General features: G+C 39.8%; 1 protein-coding gene across 1 annotated transcript in view; it reads left to right on the forward strand.

Annotated features, from left to right (window-relative positions):
- Nucleotides 1–7,891: 7,891 nt before the first annotated feature.
- RAP1GAP2 (RAP1 GTPase activating protein 2) overlaps nucleotides 7,892–14,707 on the forward strand; it is a 258,657-nt gene continuing 251,841 nt past the window's right edge. The window contains exon 1 of the mRNA XM_075196774.1: nucleotides 7,892–8,824. Within this exon, the coding sequence (XP_075052875.1) occupies nucleotides 8,718–8,824 (107 nt within the window). The 5' untranslated portion in view covers nucleotides 7,892–8,717. The remainder of the gene's footprint in view (nucleotides 8,825–14,707) is intronic.

Below are 14,707 nucleotides of genomic sequence, written 5' to 3' on the forward strand. Positions count from 1 at the left end.
AGCATTCAGACTGGGCTACATTAGAGAGGCAGGTCAGACAGGGTGACAAAAGTTTACACAATCTAAAATAGATCACGTTCCAGTAGAAATCCCCATAGCTTACACAGAATTAGCTTTCAGTCCATAGCAGAGGCACAGAAATAGCACTTCCATCAGGTCTGTGAAATTAGGCATGGTTATTCTAGGCATGTGGCTTATAGGTGTTAAAATGGAAGAAGTTTATCGCAGACATAAAGGTTCTAGTCACTCTCATTACCATATACTAATTTAAGCACTCAACACACGTATACAGACCCAATGATCTCACACACAGCAAGTCACATGTTCACATGAAAGAATATATTACTGCAGTGAAATAAAGAGCAAGTGAAGCCACTGTTTGCCAGTAACAAAGACTGAGGATTATGGACCTTAATAATATACATGAAATAACTGGAGTGTTTATACTTAACTAAACACAGTGGGCCGGATTCATTATGGAAAGTTAAGCAAAAAAAAGGAGTAACTTTGCACTTTGGCAAAACCATGTTGCAATGGAGAGGGAGATATATTTTAAATGGGGGGACAAATTTATAGTTGGGGAAGGGCATGTGTAAACAAAAAGCTATCAAGTATTTGTGTGTTACATGAAAAAACAGCCAATATTTAACTTATGTGCAAAATAATAAACTAATTTGCACCCCTTCCATTGTAACATGGTTTGTCCCGGAGAACAGTTACTCCTTTATGTGCCTTACTTTTCTTAATGAATCAGGCCCAATATGTCCATCATTTTCTCTTTCACTCCTTTGCAGCAAGTTGCCATGTTTCAGGGAAGGTGTTTCTCTTGCTCAACATAAAGGGCTAGATTTACTAAGCTGCGGGTTTGAAAAAGTGGGGATGTTGCCTATAGCAACCAATCAGATTCTAGCTGTCATTTTGTAGAAAGCACTAAATAAATGAAAGCTAGAATCTGATAGGTTGCTATAGGCAACATCCCCACTTTTTCAAACCCGCAGCTTAGTAAATCTAGCCCAAAGAGTGAGTGACAGCTTGACAGACTTACTTTGCAGAAATGCATTGTGTGGATTGGTGGATCATACACTGGGACAGGGTCAGTTATGTCACAGTTAAATTAAACGCAGTTTCATATCTTCATCCAGTATCATGTCCCATTAGGACAGAAGATGTGGGGGTGCTCCAGCTGTATTACATGAAGTGAGGAGTAAATACAGAAATGCAGTGGAATGTGAGCCTAACACTGAACAATGTACATTGCCTTGGTTCATATCTGACATGTCGATTTGGGGGCTTAGTGGTCCTTTAATGAGAATGTTACAGAAACAAAATTACTAAACTCAATACAAACTTACCTTTCTCCAATACCTGTCACTAGATGTAAATCTTTATATATCTACAGTATCTCATATTTACAGTAAAATACAATGAACCGTGTCAGTGGCGCCTCACTCGGATAAGCTGCCCAGTGTGTATCAATAAAGTATCACCAATACTTCACCACAAAAACATATAGAACAAAAAATGATACATACAGATGGCGCTACCTTCATACACACTTGAGAAGAAGGATGAATGAGCAAATGGAATCAGTGTCCATATGCAGTGATCTAAAAAAATAAAATGTATAATACAAAAAGAGCTGATAGTGTAGTACGTTAGTATGTCCACATGATTGAAATGTAATCCAGTTCAAATAATGCCCGTGCATATATGATATAAAGCACACATATCACCCGTGTCTTCACTCAAGAGAGAGCCCCTATGGGGTATGTGCTTACAAGATAAAACCTTTATCTTGCTCCGGTATCGGGACTGTGGAAAGAGCGTATAAACACATGGAATTGCCTATCTATATGACGCCATCGAGGCAAACCGGGGATGAGTGGAACATCTTTACTTCTTATAAGGGCTTGATTGTCACATCGTTCTAGTAAGCACATACCCCATAGGGGCTCGATCTTGAGTGAAGACACGGGTGATATGTGTGCTTTATATCATATATGCACGGGCATTATTTGAACTGGATTACATTTCAATCATGTGGACATACTAACTTACTACACTTTCAGCTCTTTTTGTATTATACGTTTTATTTTTTAGATCGCTGCATATGGACACTGATTCCAGTATCTCATATTTATCTATTTTGTATATCTATTCCTTTCTCAGTCAATTATACTGAGTATACCTGAGTATTTTTAGATAATTTTGTCCCGTGTGTTAGGAAGCTGGAAATCAGATCCCGCTGACTGCCGCTGTAAACAGCAGCCATTTGCACCTGCCACTGCTGCATGTGGCAATGACTGAGTCAGCAATGTGCAATCTAACACTTCAAGAGTGCTAGGCATGCCCTGGGGTGTAGCCGTGCCTCCATCATGCTCCAAAGTTGGAAGGTATGTGAACGTACTGTATTTGGGTTCTGGGAAATGTGAGCATACGGGACAATGGCTCTGGGACACATTATAAATGCTCACTATTCAGTATAGCTAGTTACATCTCATATCTATCTATAAACATATTTCGCAGTCAATTTAAGTTGGTGAAACAACATGTGCTTGTGCTCCGGCATACTTAATACATATTCAGCCACTCCTCAGCACACCTGCTTCCACCTCCTATCTAGCTATCAGACATCTTTTCAATTTTACTGCCTGTACTCCATACCTCCCAACATTTAGACATGCCAAAGTGGGTATAATCATCCAGTTTGGTGTCTAAATGGATCCTGGATCCTTACAAACTTTTCCCACTCCATCCCAGCAACAACCACTTTTATGTAAAACTCCACCCACCTTTCTTTAAGGTCTGTGCATTGGGACTGTCCCGATAAAACTAGTACAGTTAGAAAGTATGGTACTCCATGTAAAGTACAAGAAAAGGAAATCAATCAATTTTCAGCGCTTCATAGGACAATTGCTGTTAAATATATACCCCAAAGGACAACAGTAGACTGGTTGAATCAAAGATATTAAAAAATAGATAATGGGGCAATATTCAACGCTATTGGTTCCTCATAAGGCTAATATGGAGAGGACAATAATCAATGAAATGACGAATATATAAGGTAATTTTATAGGAGTTTTCAACATCTATTCAGTCCTTTCAAAATCAGTTTATGGTCCATCGATCTTCACGCTAGACAACACTGGATGTAATCTTTTAAGAAGACTTCCCACTAAATGTTATCTCCGTACACCCACATAAATGCAAAGCGATTCTTTTGCTCTTCAAACATCAAATTCTTTCCCCCAAAGTAATAGACTTACAGAATAAATTCTTTCAGTTTTCACATAGCAGGTACTTGTAATGAGAGTCCAAATTATATCACTCCCAGAACAAGGGAATCAATTCCACCTTGCATCCAAGATGTCATACAACAAAAAATATAAGCAGAATCTAGTGCAGTGTGTTTTAAATTCTCAAGTTTTAATAAATACACACATAATAAACAGGTATTAAAAACTGATCACGATTCAAAGGAATTGCAGTTGCCCATACCAGATGACAGCAGAAACTCGTGTATAGAAATAGCGTGGTATAATCGGATCATTTACCAGCGAATTCTCTGCAATGATGTTAACTTCCAGAATAGGCAGCCTGATCTCCAGAACTCTACCCAACGCGTTTTGATTATAAATTAGTCTTTTTTCAAGGTAGTATAGCTGTATCTTCAGAGGTTCTATTTATACCTCTAATGACTAGTCACGTGATCAAGCAACTAGATTCATTAACATATATCAAATACATCCAAAAATAAAAACCAATGTAAAGCATATATATATACATTATCATATATATTGTGTACACAATATAGGGATGTTTTAATGGAATATATAAATAAATATTGTCCAAGATAAACGCTGCGGTTAAACGTGTGTTCAATATCCTCCTAGTGACGCAACCAAGACTCATTCTGAAGAGACAGTGTCGCTTCGCATTTAAGTAGGTGTACGGAGATAACATTTAGTGGGAAGTCTCCTTAAAAGATTACATCCAATGTTGTCTAGCGTGAAGATAGATAGATCATAAAGTGATTTTGAAAGGACTGAATAGATGTTGAAAATCCTATAAAATTACCTTATATATTCATCATTTTATTGATTATGGTCCTCTCCATATTATCCATATGAGGAACCAATAGATCTGAATATTGCCCCATTATCTATTTTTTAACTCCATGTAATGTATAAGCCACGTGGGATACTTCACACATACACGGCTATTCCTTAGTACAAATTTTCCATGTATGGTGGCTGGTGCAATAACATTGTATTTTGGACAACAATGTATCAATCAGTAGAGACTATTAAACTTAGCATCTGAACTATGATTGAACAGCACACTCTCCCTTGTGGTAGGTTTCTATTCTTAAAAAAGGGCATGCTTGAAATTGCTCCCAAAGCCAAGTGCCAAGAGGATTAGAGGTGGCCAGAATCTTACCTCTAACACACATTACCGATTATAATATGACTTAAAACTGTTGAACAGCTTAAGCACTTGCACTGGTACAGGTAGACATTCAGTGTGATTTTTGGGCTTTAATAAACTATGTACTGTGGATGCCAATCTTCCCCTTCACAAATGCCTTCATCAACTTAAACTAGCTTATGTAAAATAAAGACTCTGGGACGTTGTAAAGTGGATAAATAGGTCACAGTTTATTAAATAATTTGGTGGCGGAGAAAGAACACTGCGGGACAGCTGAGCAGACTGATTACCCAACCAACCCCGGAAATGGCGAGACCGCTGTGCATCCACTCACCACAGGGAACTAATCCATAGCTGCTTGGTTGGTGCTAAACCAGGCATCAGAGTGACTGTGCCCCCTCTAAACTAAGCCGTACCCTCACTAAGCCGGACAAAGAATCATTCTCACTGAAGGACCATGAGTTACCAGCCTCAAAGGGGGCAGTGACCTGCGGCCAACAAGCAATAGCACTGTATGTATCATCCACTGATCGCAGTGCCTTCCTACTAACTGTGCCTGCTCTGTGACAATGGAAAAATGTGGGTTAAAACAGTCACTTAATCTACTAAACTGCCACAATGGTGCGGGCGGGGCGGGATCTTGCGAAGGAGAATGAGGCATACAGGAAGTGAGGGGACCTATAAAGAAATCCAGGACACTCCCATGAGACAGTCATTGGTCGGCCTGGAACTGGACCATGCATTTAAGTGTGAGATTACATAGGCACACATTTCCGCCATTTAAGTGCTTTCGTCTATAGTCACAACATTAACACCACCTGCCCAATATTATGTAGGTCCTCCTCATGACACCAAAACAGCTCTGAATCGTTGCGGCACAGACTTGACAAGACCTCTGAAGGTGTCCTTTGGTATCTGGCTCCAAGACGTTAGCAGCAGATGCTTTAAGTCCTGTAAGTTGTGAGGTGGGGCTTCCATGGCTCGGACTTGTTTTTCCAGCACATGTCATAAATGCTCGATCGGATTGAGATACGGGGAATTTGGAAGTCGAGTCCACACCTTGAACTCTTTCTCATGTTCCTCAAACCATTCCTGAACAATTTTTGCAGTGTGGCAGGGCGCACTATCCTGCTGAAAGATGTCACTGCAACCAGGGAAAACCGTTTCATGAAGGGCTGTACTTGGTCTGCAACAATGTTTAGGTAGCTAGTATGTGTCAAAGTAACATCCACATGACTGTCACGACACAAGGTTTCCCAGCAGAATATTGCTCAGAGAATCATACTGCATCCGTTGGCTTCTTCCCATCGTACATCCTGGTGCCATCTCTTCCCCAGGTAAACGAAGCACACGCACCCAGCTGTCCACATTATGTAAAAGAAAATGTGATTCATCAGACCAGGCCACCTTCTTCCCTTGCTCCATGGTCCAGTTCTGGCACTGACGTGCCCATTGTATAGGCTCTTTCGCCAATGGACAGGGGTTAGCGTGGTCACTCTGGCCAGTCTGCAGGTGCGCAGCCCCATACACAGCAAGCTGCAAAGCACTGTGTGTTCCGACACCTTTCTATCATGGCCATCATAACTTTTTCAGCAATTTGTGTTACAGTAGCTCTTCTGTGGGATAGGACCAGACGGGCTAGTCTTCGCTCCCCACGTTCATCAATGAGCCTTGAGCACTCATGATCATGTTGCCAGCTCACCACTGCATACTGGGAACACCCCACAAGACCTGCCATTCTATAGATGCTCTGACCCAGTTATATAGCCATCACAATTTATCCCTTGTGAAAGTCTCTCAGATCCTTACACTTGCTCATGTTTCCTGCTTCAACACATCAACTTTAATAACTAACTGTCCACTTCCTGCCTAATATATCTCACCCCTCGACAGATGCTATTGTAACAAGATAATCAATGTTATTCAAGTCACTTGTCAGTGGCTAATGTTGTGGCTGATCCATGTATAAGATACTTTGTTGTAGGACTGGATACATTGAGCACTCCTGCACTACAAATTGCAGCCACTAGATGCACATAAACAGTGCAGCTCGACTGCTGACTGCAGGTGAATTTGGGGGTGCTGGACATGTATACTTTCCGTGATATACCTTCTTTCACTATCCAAACATGGGATGTGCATTTATAGGCGTACAAGTACTCACTGGCACAGGGGTGGCCCTAAAGCAGGAGTGGACAGTTGTATGTGCCAGGCTGACAAGTAGGTGCATTTGTACATTTTGCAGTTAATAAATTACCTCTACTAATCTGTTTGCATTTATAGCTAATTTTCTATTTTACTCAAATAAGAGTATTGCAGCTTCCCATTATGTTAAATTATGTTCACTCACCGGCCATTCAAGTCATTTAAACACCATAGACACACAGCTGGCATTTCTGATCTGTGCTTTCTCTGTGCTCTAAACACACAATTGCATCTTCCTATGTACCTTTGCAAAAGACACCTGTTATGTGTGCAAAGGCAGGTGCATTACATTCATGCTGAGTATTTCTACTCTTGTGCTGAACTGGAAATCATAACTGTCCCCTCCTCCCCCCATCTTTACTACAGTTTTCGATTCAGCATACAATATCTAGTTACACATCACTCTAGAAAATAATATATATAGATATATATATATATATATATATATATATATATATATATATATATATATATAGGAATTCAATTGGTTGCGTTACTGTAAAAAGTAACACTGTTACTGATATTACAGTAACAGTGCGCACAATTACTGTTAATATGATAATGTCAACGGCGGCATTTTGCTGTGTTAAAAGTACCGTATTAACGGCAATAGGTTTACCGCGGTGATATTCTGGGGGAATTGAACCTCCCATAATAAATCCATATATATCTATATCTATCCATATATATATATATATATATATATATATATATATATATATATATATATATATATATATATATCTATATATATATCTATATCTATATATATATATATATATATATATATATATATATATATATATAAAAAATGTACAATGCTCAATTTAGTGTACACAGCCATGGACAGGGTGTATACAAATGTGATGACTTTAGGAATAGGACACATATCTTGATATCCATTAGAGAATGGGCTCTATAAAAATATATAGAAATAGACTATGGGTTGGGTCTACAGGCAGGACAGGTAGAAATTAAGTGATTACAGACTGCCATGACTTAAAATATAGTAGCTTTCATTTAGCATCTAGACCAACTTTATTCAACATTTTACAAGGGTTAATAATGATTGGTTATTTATGCATAAACCTTTCTGTTTGTCTGTTTAATATCATTTTGGATAATTATGTTATTATCCAGTTTTTAGCTTTTTAAATGATATATATGTGTCCACCTATCCGTACAACAAATAAGGATAGGGTTAACTAGAATATCCGCCCCTTCTCCACTGAATGTGTGCAGTCTCTGCTACTGACACACCAACTCTACTGCTGTCTGTGCAGACACCCTGCCAGTTCCGTAGAACTCTACACAGACTTCGCTGTTCCCTGTGACCAAATTCATCCACAGCATTCTGCAGTCGGCAGGGAAAGAATGAAGAAAGAGGAGGAAATAAGCCGTCTGGTAACACCCACCTTGCAGATCCTGGTATTCCCAGCCGGTGCAGGCAATGATGCTCCATCCACCGTCCCCTTCACACACACTCAGCATCCTCTTGCTAGTGAAAGTTAATAGTTTAACCAGCAGGTGCAGAGCCAACTCCAAGTCGTTGTGTTTTTGTGTGTGTGAAAGTGTTTGTTTTTCTCCACCTCTCTTATGGGCTTTGATTTCATGACGTCCCTGTTCAGCTCTGGTAGTGTGTGTGTCTCCTGGCAAATTATGGATCTGGAAAGCAGAGTCACGCTCTTCTCTACCTGTGGTCAGTGAGTTAAAACTTGGGCTTGGAATATTTGGGAGCAGGAGAGCCGGAGGGTAAAAGGCATTTGCGGTTGGTCCTCGGTGGATCCAGGCTTGAGGTTATCTGGATAATATGAGCTTAAGTCACTTTGGAAAGTGACTTGTGAAAAAACTGACAGCCCTGGTTGATTGAGTAGCAAGAGACCGGAGAGAATCGGAACCTGGAAGCGTCTGGAGTGGAAGAGGGTGACACGGTTGACCTAAAGGTCACTAGTGGAAAAGTCACCTGTCTCAGCATTCACTTTGCAAACAATTAAAGCAGAGAAACGACTTACAGGAGTGGAGACAACATATATATAGTTTTCATACTGTGGTCTTGGAAACGGTCTCACTTGGATCTAATAATTATGTCTCAACCAACAGAGAGGATTCATTCCAAAAAAGCAGGCATACGGGCAGCCGTGGTTTTAATTGGATTGCTACATAAATCACGGAGACAGATTAGAGAGAGGAGGTAAACCAGAGATTATTGTTCCTTATTCCTGTAATGATGTACCGTTAAGAAGTGTATTTGTGGTGTAACCTCAGCTATAGACGTTATGTGATGGACTCACCTAGTGCTCTCGATGTGTGTGTGTGGCCCATTCATGCAGGGGAGAGTTGCAATGGCTTATTGTGCTTAGTAGAATGGATGACTGTGGGATTTTCAGGAGGTAGGGAAGACAAGAGTGGGAGCAAAGCTTACTGTGAAAAATAAAATAAAACCCAAGACCCGCTGAGACAGAATATGTAAGGAGGCAGCGGGATAACAATATGTCATTAGTACAGCTGTGTGTATGGATAATGGATGAGGGGCACAAACAGTGTTATTACCCTAATGGGTAGAAAAGTGTTACAAGGAGATGAATGATGATCATTTCAAAAACTCACTGACAGCTCGTGTAATTGATAATGTTGTCTTAGTAAACCATTTTAAAAGTTGGGCACCAGAACTACCTTTCATCTGGAGAACAAATATGATGTATAGAAATGGATGCAAGCAGGTTAGATAGATACATTCAAACCTGGACTCCTATGTCCTTATTAATTATAAAGCTTATTCAGAGGTAAATTGTGAGGCAAAGGAAAAAATACTATCCCATTCAATGTATTTCATAGGGTGGTAGTGACAATCACTATAATCACTTAACACAGTATGTGCTTTTGGAAAGATAGCTCATAACCAGAGCTATTATATTTTAATTAAAAAAAAAAAGTGAGCTCTTATGTTGTGTAAGTACATTATTGTCTGTGATTACAATTCCATTTCCTAATTTTCCTTTTATAGCAGCAGACCTAGAATCCAGAAATAAAATGTTGAGAAAGAGAGTTCATGCTTGGAAATGTTTTAATTCAATAAAGTCCATAAAGATTTGGGATGGCAAAACATTAGGAAAGTTCAATATTTACCTGTTGCAAAGCAACTGAGCCTTTGATGACACATGTGTCCTGTTGTCCGGGTTAAGACAAGGGAAATCTTGGCACATAATAAGTATGCTGTGATACCCTGATTTAAATTGGGCTTTACCACTTTCAGCATTAAAGCCCATAGCAGTTGGCTATTTGTGACTATGATGAAAGGGGATGATAATATATATATAAGGTAACTTACATCATTGAACCAGTTTCTGTGTGAGATTTATGGTGCACAAATTGCTTGCTCATTTTGGACAGGTTTCACCAGATGTTCTTTCCCCATAAGAGGGGTGATTAGGAGCAAGCAAGATGCAGCTATAGTTAAAAGTCAGTTTTTGCATCCAATAGCACAAACCTGACTGTGTGCGTGGATTACACATCTATTATCCTGTATATAGCACCAACATATTACCCAATGCTTTACAGAATGTTTAATTCTTCCCCAGTCTTATATCTCCACCACACGAACACATATTAAGGTCAATTTGCTCAGCAGCCAGTTAACTTAGTATGTTTTTGGACTGTGGGAAGAAACTGTAGTACCTGGAGAAAGCCCACTCAAACAGAACATACTAAACTCCACACAGAAAGAGCCCTGGTCAAAATATAAACCGCTGGCACCGGTACTGTGAGACAGCAACGTAATCACAGCTGAGATAAATATATAGCTTAAATGCTGTGGCACAATGGGTAGCATTGCTGCTTCACAGTAGTGGGGTCATCGGTTCTTTTCCAGTGGCACAGTGGTTAGCTTTGCTGTCTCACAGTACTGGGGTCATCGGTTATTTTCCAGTGGCACAGTGGTTAGCATTGCTGTCTCACGGTGCTGGGGCCATCAGTTCTATTTCAGTGGCACAATGGTTAGCATTGCTGCCTCACGGTACTGTGGCCATCGGTTCTATTTCAGTGGCACAATGGTTAGGATTGCTGCCTCACGGTACTGGGGCCATCGGTTCTATTTCAGTGGCACAATGGTTAGCATTGCTGCCTCACGGTACTGGGGCCATCGGGTACTATTTCAGTGGCACAATGGTTAGGATTGCCATCTCCCAGTACTGGAGCAATCTGTTCTATTCCAGTGGCTCAGTGGTTAGCCTCGCAGTGCTGGAGCATTCAGTTGTATTCTGACCAAAGACATTCTCTTGTATACCTTGTCTTTCTCACCTAACTTTTGCTTAGGTAATTACAGTAAAGGTTCCAATTTACAGCTCTATATCATCTCCACATTTCTGTATCTGTTTCATTATGACACAGTCATAGCACCATCATTTTATTCTGGAGGTGTTTGTCTGAATGTCTCGTGGGAGAGTTACCATTAATCAGTTTTCAATTAGCATTCTAGCATTTGGAACTTGCAGTGTGGAATAGATCCAGGCTAGGGTCTGGTCCAATATACCAGCATGTCTGCAGAGCTTTCTTTAAATCTTTGGAGTACTATACTTTTCTTTTTCATAGATCCTTTAAAGAAGCACCCCAGATGGAGGGTTAAGGTGGGGCTCCCATTATTTTGGAATGAAAAACTGGGACACCCATGTGAGCTTAAATTTGATATGGTCATAAAATCCACCTCATACTCTCGTTTATGTCAAAAATAAGATAAGCATTTAAATGGATGTTTTCACTTATCCAGTTAATTTCGGTTCATTCGGAGTTTCAATTATTAGACAATAAATTTTGTCAGTCCCCCTTTTTCAATCTAAAATATTTAACTGAGAAAATACCAGGACATATGGGAGCCTTAGCAACACTGGATTACTTATGGCAAAAAAAATGAAGGAAAAGGCATGATGTCTTAGTAGTGCAAACATATGAGTGTATGACTAACCAATCGTATCCAGACACGTGCACCCCATTAAAAAATTTACAGAGGGTTACAATAACTTTACAAACGTTAATCTCCTGAAAGGATTTCTCCAGCAGGTTTTCTCAGGTGAAGTATCATTAATATTTTAGTGATAAACCGTTTCCTGTTCCTACATTGGCAACAAAGTAAATACATTCTTGGTTTTACACCTTTGGAATATTTGACATACTTTTCATAGTTAAGCGCTTGTCAATGATAGGCTTATTTGTAAGTATGAAAGCTGCCAAAAAGACAACTGATAAGAATTAAAGTGTTGAGGCAGAAAAAGCATAATTAAAACTGTTATACTTTGCTGCTACTGGTGTAAACCAGAGTGTTCTTTTTGTTTGCTGTGGATAATCAATCAACTGTACAATACATGTCCCGACTGGCCCACTAACCTAGTAGGTATCTCAGATTCACTGTAAATGACCAATTGTTATTTTAATCACAACATATTGAAGGGACTCTAAACAAGAGAACTTCACTCTGCGATAGTTACATTACAAGGGAGGTGGAATGATAACAATTTACCTTTCTGTTTGCTGATCCTCAGGTACTTTTCAGAGTTTCTTAAGGGACATGCTGTGATTGCACTATGAAGTCGGCAAAAAGAAGCAGCTGTTTGTGACACTGAAAAGTGTGTTGTTCTAAGCAGGTGCAAGTCTACGCTTCTCTAGTCAGACTGGCAGCAGTAGATCTATATGTAGATCTATATGTTGAGTCTTTTCAGCAGTATCCCCATTAGTGCTGCCACGTGCACCAGGGTCATTAAGTTACCACATCTATAAGCACAGTATGTTGACTTTCCCTTGCGTGACAAAATGCCAACACTAACAGGCTCCACGGAATGTAGTGCTGACCTTCAAAATGCTCCTACTGCTTCATGGGAGCATCATGTAGATAATAATGTATGACTGGTTTATATTATTCAGAAAATCACAATATTGTTATTCATGGCTGTTTTTTATTGCTCATATATAGCACCAGTATCCCTTAGTGAGTCACAATTGGTAGTAAAACAAACTTGTAAAACTAAACAGGGAAACACAGATGGAAGATGATAGAGGCTGCTGCTTGCAAGCTTCAAGTCACAAGGCAATAGGGGAATGATACATTAGGAAAATGTTTTGGTCCCTAAATATAGTGGATATGATAGGTCTTGATTAGGCCTGGTCAACCTGTGACTCTCCAGGGGTTGTGAAACTATAATTCACAGCATGCTTTGCCAGTAGTCAGGCATTTGGTTACTGGCAGGGCATGCTGGGACTTGTAGTTCCACAACACCTTGAGAGCCACAGATTGGCCAGGTCTGCTCTAAATTATGTTCTTATGACATCTAGGTCTGAGGTATAATGAGCTTGGTTTGAACTAGAGATGGTCACTGACCCCCGTGTTTTGGTTTTGTATTCGGTTTTGGATCTGGATTACCTTCGTGTTTTGGTTTTGGTTTTGCAAAACCGCCCTTGCGTGTTTTGGTTTTGGTTTTGGTTTTGGTTTTGTTTGGTTTTGTTTTGCTATTTTTGAAAAAAATACAATTTTTTTGGGTCTAAAATAACCTAATTTAGTGCTCCACCAGTTTCTTAGATAAGTGATGTAATTCTAAAGCTAATAAATTATGAAAAAACATTTGAATCCCTGGTAGGCCGTCCTTAATGCGAACACTTGTCTGCAAATTATACAGTCAAACCTGGTTGTCTACCTCCTCCATCTTTGATTATTGGCAATGTAGCCATCATCTTTGGGTGTATATTAGACCCTACACTTGTAGTTGAATATTAAAAAAGCAGCCTGCACAGACTGTGGAGCTAGAAAGTAGAATTAAATGGACCACGGTACTTTGGTGGCTATCTAAGCCCCCCCGCCCTCCACTTGTAGTTGAATATAAAAAAAGCAGCCTGCACAGACTGTGGAGCTAGAAAGTAGAATTAAATGGACCACGGTACTTTGGTGGCTATCTAAGCCCCCCCGCCCTCCACTTGTAGTTGAATATAAAAAAAGCAGCCTGCATAGATTGTAGAACTAGAAATTAGAATATACAAAGAAATGGACAAAGGCAGTTTGGTATCTGTCTGCATCAGATCCCCTCTCCACTAGGAATAAAATAGAAAACTATTCAGCCGTTGTATAATCTAGAATATAAATAGAAATTGAGAAAGGCAATTTGGTATCTGTCTGTATTATAATCATCATCATCCTCATTAGTGCCCTCGTCACCTCCATAAAACTCCCCCTCATCCTCTTCTATTTCCAAAGTGGCATCCTCAATTTGTGTATCAGCGGCTACACTCGGGCTGTTCAGGTACACATCAGCAGAACTGCTGAAAGGGCCCTTCTTTATGGGTACACTAACAGAATGCTCACAATTAGACATACCACTGTTGAATGGACTCTCCACAGGGATCGGTGTCATTTCTGATTCAGAGCAAACATTATTCTCCAATGCCTTACTGTTATCTTGCAGCTCGGCTTTGACGCGTAACAGTAGTTGTGCACCACTTGTAGGGTCGGTAACATTTTTGGATCTGCCACTAAAAGCCAAAGGTGAAGGCCTCATTCTCTCTTTGCCACTGCGTGTGTAGAATGGCATGTTGGCAAATTTTTTTTTATCGCCACTTAACTTTTGTTCAGTAACACTTTTTTTTTCGCTTCAACACAGTAAATTTTTTGGGGGGTTTTGTTTTTTGCACTGATTTGGAAACACTCTGTTGTTTGACATCGCCTTGGCCAGACGATGTACTGGGAACACTAACATCAGGACTGGTGACAGAACCTGGTTGCTCATTCTGATCATATGTGGACTGCTTTGAATCCATTCTGAGCGCAAAGCACTTATAGTGGTAAAAATTATTTGGTAAGATGCTGCTGACAGATATGACTTTTGAGAGCCAGAAATATTTATGCACAATTATGGGGAACACCCCAAAAGCACTGAGGAGTGCTAAAAATTAGTTGGTAGATACTGCTGACAGATATGACTTTTGACAGCCAGAAATATTTATGCACAATTATGGGGGACACCCCAAAAGCACTGGGGAGTGCCAAATATTAACAAAAAATAATAAACATCTATCCTCCTCTCTTCTCTAGCGATTTTTG

Source organism: Mixophyes fleayi, chromosome 2, assembly GCF_038048845.1.
Source record: "Mixophyes fleayi isolate aMixFle1 chromosome 2, aMixFle1.hap1, whole genome shotgun sequence".
NCBI lineage: Eukaryota > Metazoa > Chordata > Amphibia > Anura > Limnodynastidae > Mixophyes > Mixophyes fleayi.